Source organism: Eumetopias jubatus, unplaced genomic scaffold, assembly GCF_037043125.1.
Source record: "Eumetopias jubatus isolate StellerSeaLion01/CBP00866 unplaced genomic scaffold, mEumJub1_p1.0 scaffold_7, whole genome shotgun sequence".
Classification (NCBI taxonomy): Eukaryota; Metazoa; Chordata; class Mammalia; order Carnivora; family Otariidae; genus Eumetopias; species Eumetopias jubatus.
Window position 1 is genome coordinate 13308559 of NW_028274813.1, and position 24546 is coordinate 13333104.

The 24546-nt window shown below is 44.3% G+C and overlaps 1 protein-coding gene across 4 annotated transcripts in view; it reads left to right on the plus strand.

Annotated features, from left to right (window-relative positions):
* Nucleotides 1-24546, plus strand: part of TTC7B (tetratricopeptide repeat domain 7B) — a 248846-nt gene that overhangs the window by 96060 nt on the left and 128240 nt on the right. For all 4 annotated transcript variants that reach the window (XM_028098223.2, XM_028098234.2, XM_028098245.2 and 1 more), the window contains 2 exons: nucleotides 10855-10933; nucleotides 16404-16576. In XM_028098223.2, the coding sequence (XP_027954024.1) occupies nucleotides 10855-10933; nucleotides 16404-16576 (252 nt within the window). The remainder of the gene's footprint in view (nucleotides 1-10854; nucleotides 10934-16403; nucleotides 16577-24546) is intronic.

A 24546-nucleotide genomic window follows, 5' to 3' on the forward strand; every position in this document is an offset into this window, starting at 1 on the left:
TTTATATTGATTGCTCTTTTTTCTGAGCATGGGTCAAACTTTTCTGTTTCTTTGTGTGTCTCATTACAGATAGAGTACAATGATACATTTAAAAATGGAAGGAGAATGCTGATAGCATATGCAGAAAATAAATTTTTAACATTTCAGTAATCATAATGGTGGTGGTATTATTGGCATTGCAATTCTGAAATGCTTTTGTGTGACATGGAATAAAGCAAATGAATACTTATGGAATGTTCTAACTATTATCCCCTGTGTCCTTGAGAACCAGGATTCTTAGTGTGGGAGAAAGGCAAAATAGATTTAAGATAGAAGAAATAAAAAACAGTCCCGAATTCGAATGATTAAATTGGAAATATTGGAAACGATGGAAATCGTGAGGTATTGTGTGTGTTTGGACATGTACATGTGTGTGCATGTGTGTGTATATAAACATATATACATGTGGGCATGGGAGAGAGGAAGGGAGGGAGGGAGGGAGAGAGAGGGAGGCCCATCTCAGTGACCGACCCAATGGCAGTGAACATCCCTAGTGCCACGGCTGTGATCTTGAATTATCATTTACCAATAAAAGAAAACTCATTCCAGTTCTGGAATAAGAAATGAATAGGATGAACTTGGAACATCTTTACGTACCAGAGAGCAAGGAAACTTAAAAGATTTCTAGGATCATGGTAAAAGAATTCAGGCCAAATATGGGACAATTTGAATTTCAAGAAGGATAAAAATTGCAATAGCCTCATCAAATATGTTTAAATTCATGAGTTTTAAATCAGTATCTAACAAAGTAAATAAAAAGAACTGGAGAACCAAATATTAGATGAAAGAAGCCACCTTCCTATAAGATTATTCCAGCTAATGAATGAAAACTACAGTGAGACATGCTACATTAGAATGTCACCATTTTGTAACTCCCAGTGAATTAATGTATCTAACCACTGAGCATCAAGGGCTGCTAGCACCCCTCCCTGCCCCCCCAAAAAAGTGACAGCCAGAAATGATGTGGCTCCTGATAGAAGAGCGCACCACTGGCAAAATCTTGAGCAAAGGGACCAAACCTGGATTGGTCAAGCCTTGAAATCCAGCTGCCAAGTGAAAGAAACACAGAGAACAGAGGAACATATGAAATTATGCAGTTTTCTATCCAAGGGGAAACTCTATGGGTCAGACAGTTCAGATTCTTTAACAGATAAATTGTAAGGAGAAAAAAGAGCTAGAAAAGGGCATCTACAGATGAAGAGCTCTTAAAGACTCCTTGAGTAAGGGTGAAAGTGGGCAAGACTAAAGTCATGTAGGCATGTACACTTGAGTGATTAAGCCATAAGGAAGTAGAATGAGGTGATTATTCTAAAAGTCAGGGAAGCAGTTACTTTTGGGTGGAGAGGGGAGCCTGTTAATTGGGATGAGGTGATTGACAATGGTTTTTTTTTTAACCTGGGCGGTAGTTACAAGGGTGTTTGTCTCGTTAAGAATTCCCCAGGCAATAGAGTTGTTTGATAGGACTTTCTGTGTCTATATTTTATACAATAAAAAAGTTTAAAAAGTTGGGGGAGGGTGGGCAGTGAAAGATGAGGTAGAACACTGCCCAGCAGAGGCCAGCGGAGGGATCCCCGTACTGGGCATCAAAAGGCCGCTCCCTTTCTCTCTCAGGCACTCCGTTTCCCTCCCTGTCGGTGGAAGATAATGAAGTCCTGTGTGCCTTGCTAGCTTAGTGAGAGGACCATCTGGAATAATGGGTTGGGGTGGGGCATGGGACCAGTTAGTGTTGCTTCAGAAGACGATGATGGTGATGGCCCACCTTCACTCGTGTTTACTGTTACCTCATATTATCCTCACAGTGGCCCCGTGAATAGCAGGTATGCGGCTGGGTCTTGTTCTTGGGGCACATGAGGACCCAATCTCTGTCCGGAAGGAGCCAGAAGTCTTGGAGGCAGGGCTTTCTTGAAGAGGGAGTGAAATATGTCTTAATGATCTTGTCAGTGGTTTGTCGATAAATGCCAGCTCTTCTGGATGGCTTGGAGGGGCTTGGAAATAGCCTCTTCCCCCGAGAAAACTAAATATGCTCCTCATAGATCACACTTTTCCCGCTCTTGGGCTTGGCGAAGCTTGTTTTCTATATATGGTCCAAAGGTACAATTGAGCTCACCATCTGGGGTGATTGGTTGTGAATTCTGACTGGGAAGGGCCAGATACACGAGGCGCTGTAGGATGAAAGAATTGAATTTCTAACGTAACGACGATGGACAGACCCATTTCAGTATTGTCATCATTTCATCACTGTGAGTCTCTTTGTCTGACACTGTCTTACTTCAGAGTTCTCTGTCTGCTCAGACCGCTCAGCAGAAAATTCTCTGCTGTCCCCTTGTTGTCCACCCCTGTGGGAGGGCCCCGAATCCCATCCCTTCTTTAGAAACAAGCACATCCAGGTGGACGCTTGATCTGGCCCTGGCTAGCTCCCAGCCTTTCTGGCATCTCTCCCGCCTCTGTTTTTTGTGTCATGGGAAGTAGTCACAGTTTCCACTTTGTCTGTGGCTCCTGCACCACAGGAGTCCTTTTCAGCTTTTGCGGGCCCCGGAATCAGATGGAGCCTGAGTTCAAATCCCAGCTCTTCTGTCCGTGGGCTGGATGATGGCCATGGGCACGTTAACCTAATTTCCTGAGCCTTTGTTTCTCCACATACAAAACTCCAGAAGGTGCTAAATAAACACTTATTGGTTGAGAAGACAGCTTTGACATGGTATACAATAGAAACCAGTTCTAATTTGGCAGTATTTTCTGCTAAACCAGAGGTACACAAACGTACTAGCAGCTGCTTTTGGCTTTTGCCCCATGAATGTTTCCATGTGGAAGGGAGGGCCAGGTGGTGGGAGGCAGCGGAGGGGTGGGGGAATGGGAGGGTTGACATGATTCTGAGCCCTGGGCCAGGAGCTTTCCAGGCATCGGGAGTGGGGATAGTCCCGTTTCGTAGATGAGGAAACAAGCACAGCAGGGTGAAGCCGATTGCCCAAGGTCTTGCTCCTCCCTGGCGTGCCTAGCATCTGGCAGTGTTTCCAGATGTCTCACATTCCATTCTCCGGCCCTCCTCTTCTCATGATCACTCTCAACCTTTGCCCTTTTCTCTTTTCTGTCCCCAACTGATTAGCCTCTCCCAGACCTAAGCAAATTATCTGCCATGACTCACGAGAATGTACGAGAATCCCAAACGGCACCACGCTGCCCCAAGCCGAGCCATACTGCAATACTTTATTCCCCCAAGAAAAATATTGGGGGTTTTTATTTGCCAATTTAATGGCCGAGCCCCCTACTGAGTGCATCTGGCCTGGTTTCGGACAGGACACCTTAGGCAGGCCTGGGGCCTGAGCACCGCGCCCCCCGAGCTGCTGCCGCTCCCTGGCCCCGCACGGTCTCTCCCTCCCCATGTTGCTGCCTGCTTGGCTTTTGCAGGCATTTGGACCAGTGACCCCCATACATTTAAAGGTTTTTTTTTTTTTTTTTTTTTTTTACTGACTCCCTTGGATTTTTTTCTCACTTGTCATAGCTTTTGAAATATTGTCCCCAGATGTTATTTTGGAAATGCAGTTCTGTTTCCTGCTAATTGAAATGGAAGCGAACATTGCACTCTGATCCTTGTACTTCATGTTTAGCTCAAGTACTTGTGGTGCATTTGGAAGGACTGTCCTCCCCTTGATGTCGTTCCCGCCTTTTCCCCTCTCCAGCGTGCAGCCAACGGGATGGATGTCGTTCCCCCCTTTACCCCTCTCCAGTGTGCAACCAACGGGATGAAGAGGAGGTCAAAAGTCCTTTTATCTATGTGACTTTGATGCTTAGTGTTGATTAACATTTGAAGTCATATTGTTAGCGGACTATCTCTATCTCTCTTAGATTGTCTGTCTACTACCTTTATATTGACTTATAAAATGAATAGTAAGTTGGCCTGGTGCTCATCAGTGTTGCGTGCAATTGTGTCCCTTCTTAGGAAGCAGGTCATTTGGAGCCCTGGCCACTCCTGTTCTCCTTATGCTAAATGTGGATGTCTTCCAGCTTGGGCAGGATCCAGAGCAAACACTTGCCTCATTGGAAGTAAATTATGTCAGTGCTAAGCTTTTCTCTGGTCAGCTTTGTGTTACACACTCATAAAACTTTAGTAGCTCAAGCACCCAAATCACCAGTTTGAGCCACTAAACACCCAATAACATTTTTGAGTTTGGCTTGGCCCTTGTCAATTGATTCCAGAACAATCTCTGGAAGTTGGCTGTATTAACAGACATAGAGAAAGAAGGATTCAGTTCAACCCCCTCAGTTCCTCAACTTCTCAGCTTTGCATTTGTCCCTGCCCCTCCCCTCTAGCCTTCGGTGGAGACTCTACACTCCTCCGTGTGGGCACCCACACTCATAGAAGATGTCACCATCATTTCCTGGGAGAGTAACCACAGAGCCCCAGAAAAGGAGCTTCTGTTAACCTCACGTGACATTGGCTGCTGTCTTGTCTTTGAGGACATGGCAGGCTTTCAGTAAATAACAAAGTCAATGAATGAATCAAACTGGGGAATACCTTTTTTTTTCTTCCAAAATTAAATGTCACCAAAGCATTAAAACAGACCTTCATGTTCTGTAAATGGACTGGAAGGTAGATTCCAGAATTCCAAAACGGTTCAGAGCAATGGCAGAATTTTGAGGATAATAGTAGTAATACTGGTGAACACTTAAAAGCACTTACTGCATGCATTAACTCATTTAATTCTTAGAACCAATCTATAAGGGGGGTGCATTTGTTATCACTATTTTACAGATGAAGAAGCTGAGGCACAGGCCCTCGCCCAAGGTCAACAACTAGTGAGTGTAAAGCTGGGACTTGAGCCCATCCTATCTGGCTCCGGGGTCCATGTTCTGTTTTGTCTCTCCAAGTGTAAGTACATAGATAAGTGTATGGATTTCCAGGCCTTCCATGTTAGACAAGTTCTGGGTTGTTTGATGCAGGTATTATCAGATCGAGGAGCCCAGCTTCGTGTTGGATACTGTTTAGTTTCCGGGGTGGAGTTGAGTGTGGTTACAGTGCAGCTCCCGAGGATGGACGCTTGGTGGATGGCTCATGATTGCACCCCGGGCCCTTTGCACAGTAGGCACTCAGGATATGTTGTTGGAATGAGGCTTGATATCCTTTGACCCGTTCCCAAAGGTTGGAGAGGAAGGACCTGAGAGGAAGCAAGCCTCCCCATACTGTGCCGTTTCCTCAGAGAGCTGGGGTCTGGGTGGCTGTCAAGGAACAGGCTGTTGAGGGAGGCAGGGTGGTTCATTTTTGGAGTCCAGCTTGCATCTGTGGGCCTCTAGCACGCCACTTTGGAAGGACCTGTCTGCATGTCCCTTTCCCGATGCCGACACAGCTCTGTGTGCCTTGTGGGACTTGAACGTCTGCTGCCCAGGACGCTGCCTGGTACGTGGCACACGCTCGGCGTGCTGACCAAAACGCCTCATCTGCTCTGCTTTTGTCGTGGGGAAGCCTCAGTTGCTGAGGTAGTCAAAAAAAATGTTGTTAAGCCTAGTACAACTCTCATTAGGTTTGAAATGAGACTTCTGGAAGCTTCGCCTGCTTGTTCACTTCCCAGTGTGGATGGTTGTCACACCCTCCATCACCATATCTAGGCGACAGCTGGCTTGCTCCATTGATCGCACTGAGTCTTTTGCTAACGAGGCCAAGGTTGTGGGTTTGATCCCTGGCCTCTGACTCCAGCAGGCCATCTGTCTTCACAAATGCACGTCACTGGATACGAGGTGAGGAGTGCGTACAGAGGGAGAAGCTGGAGGCCATTCTGGGAAAAACAGCTCCCTGACAGCCGGCCAGAAGCACCCTTTTGGACTGTGAAGGATGTCTTTTTCTTCTCCCGCTTTCCAGATCTGGATATCTGGTTTTGATTTCAGACTTTTTCCAAATAGGTGCTACTCAGGTTATGTAAATGAAGAGGAAGCAATTCTCAAGCCCAAGAACTAAGAACAAGTGACCTAGAGCAGCGTGGTTTATTTCTGGTTTTCTGGGGCTGTGTTGACAGTGGCTAGCATGCCATTGGGGTGGGTCTCATGAAGTAAGAAGTGTCTGCTTTAGGTGTCCCGTTTGTAGTTGAGAAAACTCTTCAGCAAGGAGATAGGGAAAGAGATTTCAGAATATAAGATGGCGCTCACTCTTTTCTCTCTTTTGAGGGCACCCAGCTTCCCAGGTGTCACCGGGTGCCTGGTTAGCTCTGTGTAGCAGTAGGGACAAAGAGGGCCGTTGCTTCCAAGGTGATCACAGTTTGGTGGGCCAACAGACATAAATACAAATGAAAATCAGTGTGTTGCTCAAAATACGTGTGAGCTTGTTGGGAACACCCAGGAAGTAGTACCTGTGTTTTCCTAGGGAAGCTGGGAAACCGTTCCCAAGGGTGGCCTTTGACCCAGGTCTGGAAGGGTAACTAACAGTTCCCAGACCACCTCAGACAGGGAGGAGCATGTATAAAGGCACATGGGCAGGAAAGCCGCCCAAAATGTCTGGAAGGTTTTTAAAAAGGTCTTCAAAATCCTTATGATCTGTGCAGCCCTCTCAAAGCTGTCAGGCCAGGCATGCCCAGCTGTGTCACTTGGTCAGGCAGGTGTCAACGGCTCCCGCGGGACCCATGCTGCAACACCACCGAGCACATGTGTGATGTGTTCTGTTTAAGAGAGTTCTTTGCTGGGCTGCCCAGTCCAGTGCAGTGAGAAAGAAGGGGACAAGGAACAGGTAGAAAATGTATCCCCTTGTTGGTCTTGGTTTATTTGACTCACAGTGGTTCTGAAATACACTCAACAAGTATATATTGAGCACTTGCTGTATGCCAGGCCCTGTTTGAGGGGCTTGGGGTATGTAGATGAGCAAAACACAGATCTTGGTCCATAAGGTGCCTACGTTCTTATGGGGGGGGGGCGGGGGTGTGTAGCCCTCTCAGCAACCTGAGGTGAGATGGTGTCCCTTGCTCCCCAGCATGTCCTCAGGGATGAGCCTGGAACCTGACATACAATAGTGCTTAGTAACTGTTGAAATGACCTACTGCTTAAGAGCTTCAGGAGTGCTAGTTGCTAAGAAGGGACCCCAGAAAAGCCACACGATTTCTAGGCTCTGAGAGATCTATGGTGTTGACTTGTTCTGTAATTGATCTTTGGTTACAAATTCCAGAGACCGGCCTTCAAAAATGCTGCTGCAGGCACTACAGTGTCAAGAGGGAGGCCAAGTGCTAGCGAGTCTGCCTCCCTCGGTGTCCTCAGGAAGTCACGCTTTTGCCCTGACCTAAGAGCCAGCAGATGAGACCTGGAAGGAGGAAGGACGATGATGAAACCCGATGGAAAAAGGAGGGAAGAAAAAGTGCAAATAGGTCACCAGGAGTCAAGTGTGTCCCTGTGAAAAGTGGGCGGGCTCTCCTGTCAAGACAGAGCAGTAGGTAGCCTGGGTTTGAACATGAGCAAGGCGGGGGGACTGGCCTGAGCCCCCTCTGCAGGGTCGGGGACGGACTGGGATGTTGGCAAGGGAAAGCAGGGGACAAGCAGCTGGTGCTCAGGGGACACGCAGGCCCTTCCTTTCTCCCTAATAATAGCTGAGCCATTGGGAACCGTTCCACACGGAGGGACACGCACCCGGCTCAGGAAGCTTAGCCAAGCAAGATGCGGGAGGTGAACCCCACGTTCTGACAGCTTGCCAAAGTGCCTGCTGCTCATAGGCTGGCAGGAACACTCATTTTGAGAATAGTTTGCCATAATGAATTCTGACATCATTGCGCTCTCTCAGTCAGGGATGTTGAAATGGAATAAATGACCTAATGTGAAGGGTCTTTGGAAACCCTCAAAACCAGGGAGAGTCCCTGGTTCCCTCGTCTTCATTTTGGAGTGGAGTCTTTAAGCAGCAGTTCATTCTGGATATTTACCGACCTCAACATTTTAAGAATAAACTAATAGTTTAGAGACATGAAAGCAATCATGTGGCTTTTATTTCCCTCAAATTGGAGTCTTTCATAGCACTTAGAATGTAATTCTTATAAGTTAATTTCCCCTTTTTCTTCCTTTCTATCATGATTATCCATCTAGCTTAAAAAAATTTTTTTTCTGCTCTCCTGGCAATGGTGGAAATGATTGGTTGAACAAAATTATGTGACTCAAAAAAATGTATGAATAGTATAGGAGTTGCTGAAAATGAGATGTTTTTGCATTTGGGAAACTTTCTTACTCTTCTAATATTTAAAGCCTTTCCCCTCCAGCCCCTTCTCCCTGCTGTCGGACTGATCTGTGGTTGTTCCTGAGGGCGCCACGTTTGTTTGCTTGGCAAGGTGTCAGGCCTTCGGGGGTTACCGTGGATCCTTTGTTTACAAGCAGGGCCTCCCAGAGCTTGAGGAAGAATTTGATTCTGAATCCTAGGCTCTCTCCAGAAATAATCTGGAAGCGGTTGAGAAAAACAGCATTTGCTTCAAGGCCACTGTCCCTACCTTGGGACGAAGCCCCCAGTGGCGGACCCGCCTCCTCCTGTAGGGCTCCCCCTTGAGTCCCGGGCACTTCCTCCAGTCCTCCAGCAGGGGGCCTCGGTCCCGCGCGGGAGTGCCAGCCGGCCCTCGGAGGGGAGTTGAATTTCTCCAGCTATCCTTTCTCTTCTAAGGCCGCCGAGGCAGTGCCCTGGACACCACACTGCTTCACCTGGGCCGACGGATTTTCTTTCCAATTTTGAGCCACTTCCTGGGAGCATCTCGTTAGCCGTGATCACTGGAACGTGTAAAATATGTATTATGTATATATGAAGTAATTTGCATATAAGTGATACAAGCCCGAGACCTGAGCTCTTGTATTTGTTGTTTGTTCTTTCTTCTAGAGCTACAGTACAGTTTTAGAGCTGACATGATAGAATCTAGTAGAAAGCTTCCAGCTCACTCTCTCACTGGCTTTGTGAACCTGAGCAAGGCATTTCACTTCTATGTCCTAACGGACTAAAGTGCATGGGCTTGTGAATAGCTAGAAAATTCTGTGCTTTTGTAACTGGATAAGTGCCTCATTCTGCCAGGAGGGCGTGAGAGACAGTCCGAATGACCAGTGCCTATCTTGTAGCCTACCCTGGCCTATCCTATTTAGATTTGATGCTGCCTTTTCAGAGCTAATTGCCACCCTGGTAAAACAGCCCTGTGAACCTGGGTCTCCAGTTACGTTCCCTCAGGCCCACCCGTATGTCATACAGCTCAGACTGCTGTTCCTTGTACACATGGCAGGAGCACAGTCTGTGATTGCGGAGCAGAATTAGACGACTGTGTCCGCGCCCATCCCTGATTAGTTATAGCTGTTTCCTGCCCCCGTTACTCGGGAGAGCCGAGCTTCAGTCCAAAGCAAATGTACCTTGTTGCCTGTGAACATGGATCCCATAAAAACAAACGAAGGGGAAAGCAGAGTAGATTGCGTGTCCTAGGGCCCATTACCTAATTTTCATTCACGTCTCTGTTAGAGTTCCTTTAGCACTGCTTGGAGTCCTGAGCACCAGCATCTCTTTTTGTGCCACCGAGAATCATCTGATATGTGTGGGTGAGAGGGATATGGGAGTATTGATGTATTGAACGCCAATAAACCATTAGGCTGTTCTTGTGAACGAGAGTCCTGGGATGTCGTGTCGGTAGAAGACACAAATTAATAGCCCTTGTGGGGGCTTGTAGCACACAGAACCCACATTCAGTTTGATTAAATACCTTTGCACGATTTAAAATGTCATCCAAGAAGACAGTCAAATACCTAGAGCTCCTGCCACAGCCCGCAGAGGCGGCTGACAGGTCTGCCCTGGCTGACCCGCTCTGTGGTTTTTTGGAAAGATGAGATGTGTTCTAATGAGCAAGTTATAAATATCACCGAGTTACGTCGTAGGTGGTGGTAGCGCTCAATGTAAAGGGACTGACTGGGAAGTGTTCCCAGCCGAACGGGACCAGCACAGCTTTCAGGGAGGACTACAAATGGGGGCTGCATATAGTGACCAGGATGTTACTAAAGAATTGTCTGTCCTTTACTGAAATGTGTCACCAAAAATGTCCCAGTGTGAGGTGTGGGGCAGTGAGAGGAGATGCGTTCCCATCCGAGTCAGGTGGCTCAGGGTTCCAGTCCTCGTGCATTTGCTCACAGAAGGGGCCTTTGACCACTTGCTTCTTCTTGTCGGTGGAGAGTGGGGGGGGGGGGAGGGTTGGCTTGGTGGCTTTTTTGGGCAGTGATTTAGGTTCTCAGAGATGCAGAGTGATTGCTTGGTGGAGCCCCTCAGTTTTCATACCTGTTATCTTTGTCCTGCCCATAAAAATGGCAAGTTACAGGAAGCCTTTAGCACACTGCTTTCAGTGCCTTGTGAGCATTCCCGTACCCTCTTGCCACCCACCTTTTAAGTGAAAACAGATTTCAGCACCACGCAGTAGAGCAGGAAAACTGTGGAGCCATTGTAAGGTTGAAGGTAGACTCTTGCAAGATACCTTACATCTATCTATCTACCTACCTACCTATCTACCTTCCCTTCCTTCCTTCCTTCTTTTTTTCTTTCTTTTTTGTTCTTCTTCTTCTTCCTCTTCTTATTCTTCCTCCTCCTCCTTCTCCTCTTCTTTTGGCTTCAGAACTGATTTTCAGATTTTTTTTCCCCCTTGAAAAAAATTTGATTGTGGAAGCACAAAAGACCAGCAGTCCCAGGCCAAATTTTTCAGAGTTGAGCAGAGATGGACAGGCATGTGCAGAATAATTGTTTGCTTAAAGTCTAACCAACAGCTTTTATGTAGACAAAATGCATCGAAATATGTGTATAAAATATTTAATATTAATGCACGCCAGATGGAAACCCTGTCAAATTCTGTGTGCACACAGGAACTTGACGAGAGGAGTTGGGAGATTTAGAGAGATCCTCAGAGCCGTAGAAACAAGAACAACGCAAAACCTGCGAATGGTGAGTGTGATGGATAATTGGATTGAGACCAGAAGGGCACTTGAGGTGTTATCTCTCCACCCCCCCCATCATATATGTGTGTGTGTGTATACACGCTTTGTTGAAATATAATTTCCACACCACACAGCTCATCCGTTTCAAGTCAGTAGTTTTTAGTGTACTCACCACATTGTTCAGCCATCACTAATATTTAATTTCAGAACATTCTCATCCCCAAAAGGAAACCCCATACCTATCCGTAGTCAATCCGCATTCTCTCCTTTTCCCCCAGCCTCTGGCGACCGCTCATTTATGTTTTGCTTTCATGGATTTGCCTATCTTGGACATTTCATGTAAATGGAATTATATACTAGGGAGTCTTTTTGTGACCGACCTGCTTTACTTAGCATGGTATTTTCAAGGTTCACCCATGTTGGAGCATGGATCGGCACTTCGCTCATTTTTTGTGACCAAATACTATTCCACTGCATGGATATAACACATTTTATGTATCTATTCATCAGTTGATGGGCATTTGGATTGTTGCCACGTGTTGGCTATTATGAATAATGCTGCTATGGACATTCTTACGCAAGTTTTTAGGTGGACATGTGGACAAGTTTTAGGTGAACAGGCTGTACGTTTAACATTTGGAGGAATTGCCAGACGATTTTCCAAAGCAGCTGCACCATTTTGTAGGCCCACCAGCAGTTACGAGGTCTCCAATTTCTTCATATTCTTGACAACATTTGTTATTGTCTGTCTTTTTAGTCCTAGCCTTCCTAGTATGTATGAAGTGCTGTCTCATTGTGGTTGTAATTTACATTTCCCTGCTGGCTAATGATGTTGAGCATCCTTTTATATACTTATTGGTCGTGCTACCTCTTGAAACAGAAGAAATGCATCCTGTAAGGCAGGCAGAATGTAAGCCCTCCCAGACGCTAGTGTGGTGAAGGGGTTGGCTGTACGCTAATGATTTCACAACAAAACCCAGCCAGAGGAAATCAGATTGGATCCTGAAGAGCACCTCGTTGTTTGACTGATTATATTGATGCTAAAACTTAGAGGAGAAATAGAAAAGCTAGTTAGATAACCTGGTTCATCAGCAGTTTGGCTGTGTTGTTGGCGTAAGTTCTCTCTCTTCCTTGTTAACCCTTGAACTTTCCTGGCTGGGGAGGTGATCGCTGATACCTCCATAGCTTGCTCTACAGAGCCATAGCCAAGGCCTGTCTGGGTGAAGGCCTGGTGCTCACCAGAGTCGAAGCAAACACCGCATGTCACAACGGACATAACAACCCCACGTAAGATACCACCTTCTTTGTCTTGTTACCAATGGCGTTGTCCTCCCTTCGTCATGACCCCTTTCAGTGCTGTGGGAGAGTTTTCAGTTGGGCCAGGCTCCGTGACTCCTGTCCTGAGAAGTGAGGCTGTATCTTCATTTTGGTGTCTCTAGGGTTTTAGGATGCAGATATCCAACTCGTGGGCCAGATGACGAAGCAATACGTTTTCCTAGAATTAGCGGGGGGGGGGGGGGACAAGAGGAGCAACTTTGTACTCCACACCTGCAACCAAGACCTTACTTGGTCTTTGGTATTTATTTATATATTGATGTGATTTGGGGTGCCTTAAGAAGTTCAAACCAGACATTTTGATTTGTAGAGTTCTTTAAGGAAAAAAAACTCTGAAAAAATATGGATAAAAATTGTTGCCAAGTGTCTTTTCTCTCAAATTGACCTTCTCCCAAGATTTCATAAAACTTCTTGCCTGGTCAGCATGAATAGCTTCTTTTAAGATTTAGAAGCACAATTAAAGTAACTGATGATATTGGCAAGTGTTCTTATAATTGTTTTAAAAGCTGATTAAAAAGCCAATCTTCCTAAATTGCTTAAATATGGAGCATTTGGTCATATTGTTGATGTTTTTCTCCCATTAGAAGGTGTGAGTGCATTGAATATTCTGTGGGCATCTGCCTGCTGCTTACTTCAACATTATTCTTCACAGAATTAGAGAATATCTTCCATTATTGCCTAAGGTTTCTGATATTCAGATCAATGTACTTTCAACTTCTAAAAATCCTGTGAGGTGGGATTCTGAATAAAGACGTGTCAGGAAGCGAGAGAGGTTTCTTCGGTTATTATTTTCTTTTTTCTGAGACGTATTGTGAGGAGGCTTCCAAAGAAGTCTGGGTAGACTGGAGCTGCCCCTGGACATTTTCAGCTGTTAACTGGTTAGTGTTGACATGAGGGAGGTCACTTCCTCTCTCTGTTGGATTTGTGGTGCAAGTAAGTAGACCTTTGGTTTTGGTTGATGAGTCTCAGGTGACCTTGGTTGAACTGCTTGCAGTTCCTTGAGTGCTTAACCAAAGGTGTGCATCAGAATTATCTGAGGAACTCTGAACAAATGCACATCCCTATTCCTGACCTCAGAAATGCCAACTGAGTAGGTTTGGGGCAGGACCCAAGAATCTTATTTTCTCGTTTCCGTGACAGATTCTTTGCCTTCCCTAGTGGGGAAGCACTTCATGGGTCTTATTCACTGGTATCTTGGTCTACACTAGCCCTCAGAAAGCTTGTCCAGTTAATGCTGCTCACAACTATATGATTCCTTAAAGATTAGTTGATCCTTGCAAATTTATGACGCTCTTATGAGACGGAAAAGTTGCTTTGTAAACTCTGTCTGGGCTGAGACCATAGCTGAGAAGGATTTACAAGTCCATTTACAGCAACCGCACTCTTAGATAAATACGTCGACGAACTGAAAGCAGGTGTTCAAACAAACACTTGTACGTGAATGTTCATAGCAGCACTATTTATGCTAGCCAAAGATGGAAACAATCCAAATTTCTCTATCAGTTGATGTCTAGATAAACAAAACGTGGTATGTCCACCCATGAGAGTATTATTCAGCCACAAAAAGGAATGAAGCACTGATCCAGGCTACCTCATGGGTCAACCTTGAACTCATGATGCTGAGTGAAAAAGCCAGACACAAAAAGGCCCCATAGTATAGGATTCCGTTGATAGGAAATGTCCCCAATGGGCCAATCTGCAGAGACAGAAAGCAGATTAGTTGTTCCCGGGGTCTTTGGAAGGAGGGAATGGAAAGTGACCACTAGAGGGGGACAGGGCTTCCTCTTGGAATGATATTCTGGAACCAGATAGAGGTGATGGTTGCACAACACTGTGAATGTACTAAGTGCCATTGGGTTATACATTAAAATGGTTAAAATGGTGAATTTTAGGTTAGGTACATTTTACCACAATTAAAAAAATACATACAAAACGGACTTAATGACCAAGTTTATACATTAAAGTTTGACTTCTTTCTGCCTCCTTTCCTCCCTTCCTTTCCTTCTGACTTTATTTGATAGTTACCAACAATTTGTAAGCATTTCAATGGCAAGCATATAAAACCCGAGTATAAAAAGTAAAATGTCTGATCAATATTGGTGATTGTGCTGGTCATTTCTCGTATTTATCTCCTGTTCTGAACTTCATTTGAGCTGTCAATACACACAGCCAGACATCCTTCCTAATTGGTTAGTGCAGTGGTGGAGTGACACGTTTAAAATATGCAATCACATCAAAACCTCATTTTAAAAGTCTCTCTGGAAGGTTAATACCCAGAGGTAAAGTGATATCTAGCATGAGCTGTCTCATAGTGGACAAGCAAACTGTGGAGGGCAGAGATTTTTACAACTTTAGCATCCCTCCATGGCAGGTATATCCAGAAAATGAAGCTCCTTGTTCATTTTTTTTCCTTTGACATTTTTTTTTCTCTGCTGTAGTGAGTGGAGGTTATTTTTGCCAGTTGATGGTTCCAGCAGAAGACATTAGCTTATATGACTGCAGGGAGATCGAAATGAAACTATAATGGAAGGTTTAAGAAGACAGTGCAGGAACTGTTTAGGTCCTGAAAATTGTGTTCTTATGAGGATCTTTACAGATGGCTCAGTTGGGAATGATAGGAGTGCATTTAATTTCACATTTTTATAGACATTAAAGCCAGTGGGTCTTACTTGGGAATAATCAAGAAAATTTGCCTTTACCCAGTGGTTATCAGAAGCCACTAAGCCAGTGATTTGGTTGCATTTAAGTTTCCTTGTGGTGTTTTAGGAGATTTCACGTGGATGAAAATCTAGCAAAGTTCTCTTCTGGAACATATTTATTTAAAAAGTCTCACTCTTAGAGAAGATCAGCATTCTTTGCCTGCATGTTTCCAAAGAATGTGAAAACCTTGTGGAAAAACCTGATGGTTGAAGTTTTATTTTGCCATCTTTGGCTGATCGTGGGGTAGCATGGGCCACCCTGAAGTGCACTTGCTTCTGTTCTTAGGGACATTTTGTGGGGTTTTTTGTTTGTTTGTTTGTTTTTACTTTTCTTCTTTATCACTGGAAGATTATGAGGTAAGTGAACGGATATGCATCAGCTAACAAAATGTCTCTTAGTAGATGCCATAGGCCCCCTCCTCCCATTCATCAGACCCTCCCATTCAACTACTGTTCTAGTACAGAGAGTTTGAAAAGCATAGTAATCTGTGTCTAACTTAGGATGACAAGATCCAGATATGTCTGGGTTTTCTCAGTGAGAAAAGAGATACCTATCCAGCTTTGAAAAGAGGTCTTTCTTGATCAGTAGCCACCCTCACCACCTTGCTTTCTCTTTTGCGCAGGCCAGCAGTAACCTTTGGGCTGGAAGGCCCAGGGTGCACTGAGAACAGGGTGCTCAGGTGCTGAGTCCCAGGATGGGGCCACCGTGGGACTGGCCCTTGGCACTTCAAAGAGGGAAGGCATTCCAGAAATCTACTCTGGATGCCATCTTATCAGAATGAAGAGCTTATTTATTTATTTATTTATTTATTTATTTATTTTCAGGAATAATGTCATCTAGGTTGAGCGCCAGCTTTTTATTTTTTTCTAAAGATTTTATTTATCCATTTGACAGAGAGAGACGCAGCGAGAGAGGGAACACAAGCAGGGGGAGTGGGAGAGGGAGAAGCTGGCCTCCCACCGAGCTGGGAGCCCGACGCGGGGCTCCATCCCAGGACCCCAGGATCATGACCTGAGCCGAAGGCAGACGCTTAACGACTGAGCCACCCAGGCGCCCTGAGCACCAGCTTTTTGCCAAGTTTGGGTTTTAGCAGGGATCTTTTGGGAGGTGATGAAAATATGTGCAGTTCACCTATGATAAGAGCTTTTGGGAAAGAGCTGAACTAAAAGTTTCAGTCGTTTCAGAGTGTTGGAGGCAGGGTGGCTCAAAGGGCACAGACTTATTTTTTAAAATGGTTCAAATACTTTAGTGTATTTTCTTTCCTTTTCTTTTTTTGTCATCAACTGATAGAATGTTCATCGGAGAAGTAAAAATGTTTAATCATGAGTCTTGGTATAGTGCCTAGCACGAAGTGATGCCTGGAAAACATTGAATGAGCGAATGAGTGAATGAATGATACAGAATAGACTCACGTCCGTGTCTTTGCTCCTTTGTGTTCCCAGACGATAGCCCGGCAATTGGCGGAGATTTTGTTGCGGGGTATGTGTGAACAGAGCTACTGGAACCCTCTGGAGGACCCACCCTGCCAGTCACCTCTGGACGATCCTCTCCGGAAAGGAGCAAACACAAAAACCTACATCCTCACTCGGAAAGCCCGCGTCTACTCAGGAGAGAAGTACGGCCATTGTTGTCCTCATTTGTAGGTTAGGGGATGGGAGGAAAACTTCGGAAAAACTCAAGGATGAGTAGAAGTTCAGGGGCAGATTCTTCCCCTAAAAGAGAACCAGACAGACAAGTCTCATTGGCCAATTTAATGGAGATACAGCATTACTTTTAGTAACTTCAGTGAATATCTGTGCACCAGTGGGCACATTTTAAGTAGGAAAATTCTCTCCTCTCAGTGCTTGGCTACTATTCTTGGCCATCACTGTTGGTCTTTGGGATTCTCTCTATTTATTGTAAGAACCCCAGCATTATCCAACAATCAGTAACAAAGCTGTTTGTAAGCCAGAATTAGCCTTTTTTCTTTTCTTCAGCAATTCCTTGATCCTTTTATTTGCAGATTTGTTTTAAATGGAATTAGCTACAAGAAGAAGGAGAATTAAATAATTTTTAAGTGACTGGAAGGCAATGTCTCTTTAGAACTTCTTAACTTTTTTAAGTTTTAAATCTGGGACTTGGCCACCTTGGAGGAAGGTGGGCTAGGGAACCTTTACAGCCTTGGCGTGGGCCTTCCCCAGGTTGGGGAGTGGGGGGTGGGGGGTGACAGGCAGAGACCATGAGGGGCCAGGAGACAGGAGATTGTTGACTCACTCTTGATTCCTCCCCTGAGAGTCTCACTCTCCCATTTTTGCTGGTTCCCGCAAGGATGAGGCATGATGGCTCTTCAGAATCTCTCCATGAGGGGAAGGGGGCACGTATGAATCAATATGGAAACCTTCCTCATTGGTGATCAAGTTGGAAAAATGGCGGAGAGACTGCAGGCAGCTGCTTCTGAGGCCCCCAAAGCGAGGGGGAGGGGAGGGTGACTAGATGCTTATTGCGTGTGTCACTTCTGGAAATGATTGTCGCCTTTTCAAAGGGGACAGCATTTCTCCAGCAGGCAGCCTCCTCTTAATCCCTTTACGTTGACCCTGGCATTTCTGTCCCTCATCCTCCTCTTCTTCAGACTGCATTTCTTATATGGATTCAGACAAGTAAGCATATTCTTAGCTTTTTCCCTAGGTTTATTTTAGTTTTCATTTAATCCCCCTTTTAATTTAATCCCCCTTTTTTATGGCCTTGTTGAACCATGAGTTTGCTGAATTCACAGCCTGTGCTTACTCCTTAGTCCTTATCTGGATTCACAGAACATCTGTTCTAGCAATTCTCAAACTCTCACTTTAAAAATGGTGACCCCTTATTATGGACAATTTAGAAGCAGGTTTGGGGTTCATTTTGAAAGTGAAATTTATATACTAAAAATAGGCCTGAGATTTTTTTTTTTCCTGCTTTCTATGCTGCTTAATAGACAGGTATATAAGGTGCCAGGTATATTGAGAAACTCAGCTCCTGCTCCCTCCCCTAATCAAGCTGGAAACATGGGTAGAGCTCTGTGTTTCTTTGGGTGTTATTCCAACGTGGCCTCACCCATTGAAGGCAGAAAAGCTCATAATGCTGGCCATTTCTCCTTTATTTTGTGAACCACTCAGACTTTGTCACTCTCCTGACATCAACTTCCCCAGCTGCCCAAGGAGAATTATGGAGGCAACATGAACATCTAGAAAATGCAATTACTAGTAAAAGGGAGATTTCCATACCAGGACTGGTTGCTGAGTCACAATTTCATTGCACACAGATACAATCAGTTGTTTTTTTTTTTTTTTTAACTGTTTTATTGAGATGTGATTCACATACTATACAGTTCACTCATTTAAAGTATACAGTTCAGGGGGCACCTGGCTGGCTCAGTCAAAAGAGCATGTGCCTCTTGATCTTGGGGTTGTGAGTTCGAGCCCCACATGGGATGTAGAGATCACTTAAATAAATAAAAAAAACTTAAAAAAAATATAGTTCAGTGACTTTTAATATAGTCACATAATTGTGCTTCTGTCACCATAATCAACTTTAGAACATTTTTCTTACCCCGAAGATAAACCTAGTGCCCCTAAACTGTCACCCCCATCCCCCAATCCCTTGCCTTTTTCATATGAATTTTAGTATCAGTTTGTCCATTTCTGCAAAAAAAAAGAAAGAAGGAAAGGAAAGGAAAGAAAAGGCAGATAGGATTTGGTAGGAATTGCGTTGAATCCATTGATCAATTTGCAGGAGTATTGCCATCTTAACAATATTGAGTCTTCTGATTCATGAACATGGGATGTCTTTTCATTTATTTAGGTCTTCTTTAATTTCTTTCAACAGTGATTTGTTGTTTTCAGGGTATAAGTTTTTTACTTATTTCATGAAACTTACTGTGTGTGTGCATGCTATTCTTTTGGATGCTATCATAAGTGGAATTATTTTCTTAATTTCATTTTTGGTTCGTTCATTGCAGGTATAGAGAAATACAGTTGATTTTCCGTATTGATCTTGTATACTGCAATCTTGCTGAACTTGTTCATTTGTTCAAATAGTGTTTTAGATTCCTTAGGATTTTCCACATACCAGATCATGTCATCTGCAAATAGAGGTAGTCTTACTTCTTCCTTTCTAACTTAAATGGCTTTTATTTCATTTTCTTCCCTAATTGCTTTGGCTAGAACCTCCAGTACAATGTTGAATAGAAGTGGCAAGGAGTGGTGGACATCCGTGTCTTATACCTGATGTTAGGAGGGGAAAAGCATCCAGTCTTTCACCATTAAGTGTGAAATTAGCCGTGGGTTTTCATAAATATCTTTCATCAGGTTGAGAAAGTTCCTTTCTAACACTAGTTTGTGGAGTCCTTTTAACTTGAACGGGTGTTTAATTTTGTCAAGTGTTTTTTCTGCATCTATTGAGATAATCATGTACGTTTTGTCCATTATTCTGTTGCTCTAAAGTATTACATTAATTGATTTTCAGATGCTAAGCCAACCTTTGTCAAATTTCGTTGATTTTTTTTCAAGAACCAACTTTGGTCTTGTTCATTTTTTTTATTGTGTCTTTATTCACTATTTAATTAATTTCCACACTGATCCTTATTCCTTCAGTTATCACCATCAGTTTTGAACTTTTCTAGTTTTGTGTATTCACAATAATACTTCTGGTTTATTAGTAAAGAGAGAAAGAAAGCCTGTTGGGATTATACTTGTCTTGGGGCTCCCTGATCACCAGGGCTATCTGATTAGTCAACTCCATGGCAAAAAGGATGTTATCACCAATTTAGTTATGCTCTTTGGCAGGTGAAAAAGGGAGTCCACAGATAATGATTCAACCCCATCTTGGCCAGTAGTCCCAAACGCTTACCCCTTCTCAATTTCCTATGAGAAATACGAGCACAGAGCAGACTTTAGAAGGCCCAGAGCCTTCCAGCTCCAGCAGATCACAAGGACCATTCAGAATAGCTGGTCATAATGGAATATAACAGAAAAGTGAGGTCTGTCAGAAAACTCCACTCCTTGTCACTGTGGCCTGGACCTGAAGTGGAAACAGGATACTCATTCTCTCCCCATCTTGAATTTTGAAAGGAAATCAAATGTTAACAATCCTAGATAGGAAAGAGGGGAGGGATCACGTGTCATGAGCCTCTTTACTTCCTTCTAGGTGTTTCTGTGAGGAATTTTTTGACCTTTGCTTATTTATTTATTAAAGATTTATTTATTTATTTATTTATTTGAGAGAGAGAGTGTGTGAGGGAGGGGCAGGAGAGGGAGAGAGACTCCCTGCTGAGAGCAGAGCCCGACGCAGGGCTCAACTGCAAGACCCTGAGATCATGACCTGAATGGAAACCAAGAGTCAGACGCTTAACTGACAGTGTCACCCAGGCGCCCCTGCTTATTCATTTTTTTAAGTAAGCTTTTTACGGACTCATAACACATATTGAGAGAAGTACACAAACCGAAAGTATAAAACTTTGAATGAATTTTTACCAAGTGAACACATCCATGTAATTACACCCTTATCAAGAAACAGACGTTGCCAGAAACCTTGAGGCCCTCTTTGTACCCTCTCCTGATTACTACCCGCTACCCAAGGGTAACCATCCTGAATTCTATCCCAATAATTAGTTTAGGCCATTTTGAAATTTATATAAATGGAATAATATATTAAAAACTCTTCTGTGTAACTTCTGTCTGATATCACGTTTGAGAGATTCATCCCTATTTCTGCATGCAACCGGAGTTTGTTTCCATTATTATGTAGTATTCCATATATACTCCAATATATTGATCCATTCTACTCGTGATGGATGTTAGAGTTGTTTCTCATTTGGGGCTGCTTCCATCTCATTCAGGCCCTGGCCCAAATAGCTTGGCTGTTATCTTCTCAGAAAGATATTCCCCAATCACCTAATCTAACTGTCCTTCTTTCTGAGCATATTCTATCACATGAGCTCATTTATTTTTCATCATAACACCTAAAACATTGATTTTTTGTTTGTTTACGTGTTTATCTGACTCCTCCTTCTAGAATGTGCTGCAATGACGTTCTTGCACATGTTCCTTAGTGCACACACATCAGGTGTATCTTTCTGCTATTCCTCCTTGTAAAAAAAATATTTGAGATGGCTTAGATCATTAAATGCATATTAGACTTCATGGTTAGCACAAAGTAAGAAAGAAGATTAAAAACTACTCTTGTGCCAGAAAGTGGATGATGAAAACATTTGCTGAAAGCCGGGAGCCAGACATCGTGCCGAGCTCCTCTGTAGGCCCCACGGGAGAGAGTGACTATCGTGGACTTCTAAATACAGGTTGGAACCTCCCTGAGCCAGTGCACCGGGTTTGCGTAACGATGAGGACACTGTTGAAAGTGTGAAGATGAGGGCGTTGAAGGGTCAGGAAAAACACCTGATGGCAGCACTGAAGCCCTGTGAACAACCCTCTGTGCCCCCTGCGTGCTGCCCTGTGCTCACCTTGAGCGAACTCGGCCCTCCTTCCGGTCATGGTGGAGGGCCAGTCCTCTCCCCAGGAATGCAGAAGCCTTCAGGCCAGGCCATATGCTTTGTGCGACTCACCCAGTCCACTCCAGAGCATAGCTCAGTGGACTTGATCCAAATGAAGGATCCTTCTTTCTTGTCACGAGGGGGAGTCGGCCTGTGTGGAATTATGTGCCTGGTGATCCTCAGGTGGGACTAGCTGATCCCTCATAGTCAACAGGTACTCTTAATGATTAATTTAAGTCCTTCTCCTTTCTTGGAACGCTTCTCCTTCCACATAAACCTGAGACCGAGGTACTTTCTGCCTCAGCATGTTTAACGGTGCGACTTGGGGATGGGGCAGAGCTGCAGCCGTTGTGGGCTTTGACTCTTTAGCTCTTATCCACGGGCTGTGGTTCGGAGGCTGTATTTCTCTGGGAATTCTCTAGGGCTATCACAACCAGGCAAGGCATATTAAAACTAGACAGGCAAGGGCGCCTGGGTGGCTCAGTTGATTGAGTGTCTGACTCTTGATTTCAGCTCTGGTCGTGATCTCATGGGTCGTGGGATTGCGCTCTGAGTTGAACTCCCTGCTTGGTGGGGAGTCTGTTTGAAATTCTCTCCCTCCTTTCCCTCTGCCCCTCCCCCCGCTCATTCTCTCTCTCTAAAAATAAATACATAAATCTTAAAAAAACAAAAAAAAAAGAAAAACCTAGAAAGGCACCATTGCTGGGCCTTGGAGTTAATGTCATTTATACGTAACTTTCTTGTGGGATGGAGGTGTTCAGAGCACTCCTTGCACCCAAATAGAGTCTGCATTGACACCTGGGTGGTGCCGTTGACTTCCAGACATCTAGCTCGTCATTGGTTGTGTAATAGCTAGAGATGACAGAAAGATGAACTGCAGTTGGATAAAATTGGATTAATTTCTTTTGTAGGATGGCTTCTACCACATACAGTGACATTTTTCACCCATCTGAGAAAATTTTTAGGAAGGACTGGGATCTGGCAGCCTGGGCAAGGTCCTGATCACTGTTCATGAATGGAGATTCTTGCCCTTGTTCCTTTTGTGTAGAGTCAGACAATGAATAGGTAAATTCATCCAAAGTAAGAAAATGAGCAACTTGCTTGCAGGTCAGTCCAGGAGTTAGTAAGGTGGCTGGGTTTAGAACGTAGCCCTTCGATCTTTGCTCAGCAGGACTGTGCTCGCACCTCCTCTGCTGGCCACCAGTCTGTCCTCCAGCAGCGTGTCCTCACTGTCCATGAGCCCTGTGTTCTCTCTGTCCCTTCTTACTCCGCACCCTGCCCTTCAGTCAACGTCCTGTGGGTTTAGGGCCCCAGTTTTTCCACTCCACAAGGCCGAGGCCTGGGCACCCCCAGGATCTGCCCTGAGGCTCTTGGGCCCCCAGAGGAGATTGTCAAAAAGAGCCCAGTGATTTCAACCATCTACCCTGAGCTCCACCTCTCCTTCGACGGAGAACAGGGGAGGAATGGCCAGAAATGGGTCTAGAGAATCTACATGTAGTGGAAGGGGTGTTCTGGTGTATAGTTTTCAGCATGTCTCTTAAAACTGCCCTTCCTCCTCCTCTCACCCCCCACTTCTTCCTGCCAGCTCTGAGAGTTTGCCACGCTCCTGAGTACCCATCCCGCCTGCCTCAAAAGGAAGGGTTGAGAAAGTGGAATTAGAATCAGTTAATGTGCTACTTGTTAGCAGCTCTGGCAAAAATAACACAACTTAACATTTAAGCAGGCGGGATGGCTCAGATGGAATTTGGGGATTATCCATGGACTGAATTGGCTGGTGTTAAGTCAGAATTAGCACGGGCTCTCTCTTCTTTTCAATTAGTCTGGACAATGCAGAACTGGCTAGTCGTGAAAAAAATAGTCAGTGTTACTGCTCGATTGTTAAGGTCCCAGTGGTATGTAAGCACAGCCAGAATATCAGGAAATGATTGCTGGGCAGACACACACACACACACACACACACACACACACACACACACTCACACACACACACACTCACACACTCACACACTCAGGAGTGCTCTTCATGCAAAGCCTATAGGCTCTATTGCTGAATTGAAGGGGAAAGAAGAGTTCTGTCTTTTGAAAAACCCAGCTTCCGCTCCCTCAAGCTACTTGTTTAAAGAAGTTCTCTGCAAATCTCAGAATCTTGCTCTTCATTTACAGACTAGCCTTTTCATCAAATTTTAGCCCTGCGAGGACAATGGGGACCATTCCACAGGTGGTCTCCTTACCTCTAGGGACGTCAGAGGTCTAGAAAGAGAACTAGGCCCTGTGCTTTTTCTGTCTTGCTCTTCATGGTCCTTTGATGCCCTATAAAAGTTGCCAACACTTCAAAGAGAACAAGTATTTATAATGATGTAGAAGACATTTTTTCTTTTTTTGCCATTTTGGGGATGGGGGATCATCCCATCTCTTAAATTAAATGATGTTAGCGCTGGGAAGATGTAAATTTAGTCTTTATTTTAACATCTCCAAAACATCGAGTTTTTTTTTTTTAACCAAGTTCATTTTTATTGCACCCTTCTTCTATTCCGTGAAAAAGAATCGAGTTTGGCTCAATTGGTGATAACACTCTCAGTTCTACTCAAAGGATTCTAGAGCTTTTAGAACAGAGAAAAAAATGCTGCAAGTCTCTAAAACTGCTCAAAGCACCCCCCAAAAAAAGGCTATAAAGGATGGAGATTGGGGTCATGTGTTTGGATTTTGTTGTTGTTATTGTTGTTCTCTAATCTTGAGTAACATTGAGCGTAAAAGCTCTTTCTTTTAATCCCAGATGTTAGAACTTGGCCAACTTCCATAAAATAGATTAATAAGAGAGCTAGCTCTTGCATGCAACCCCATAATAGAACATGTGTGTTTAATTAAGGTAGCTTGCCAAATTCTTACAGTATTCTAGAAATGATTCAAACTCTAAAATTGCTTCCAATCTCTTATTTCATCTAAAGGACAATATAAGATGTGGCAGTTAGTGAGAGGTAAGAAGCGGACTGCTTAGTGAGATGTCTACAGTCTATACCCCCAGAATGGGCTCAGGAGAAAGCTTTATCATTGAGATCATGTCAGTTTGTAGCAATCTCAATTTC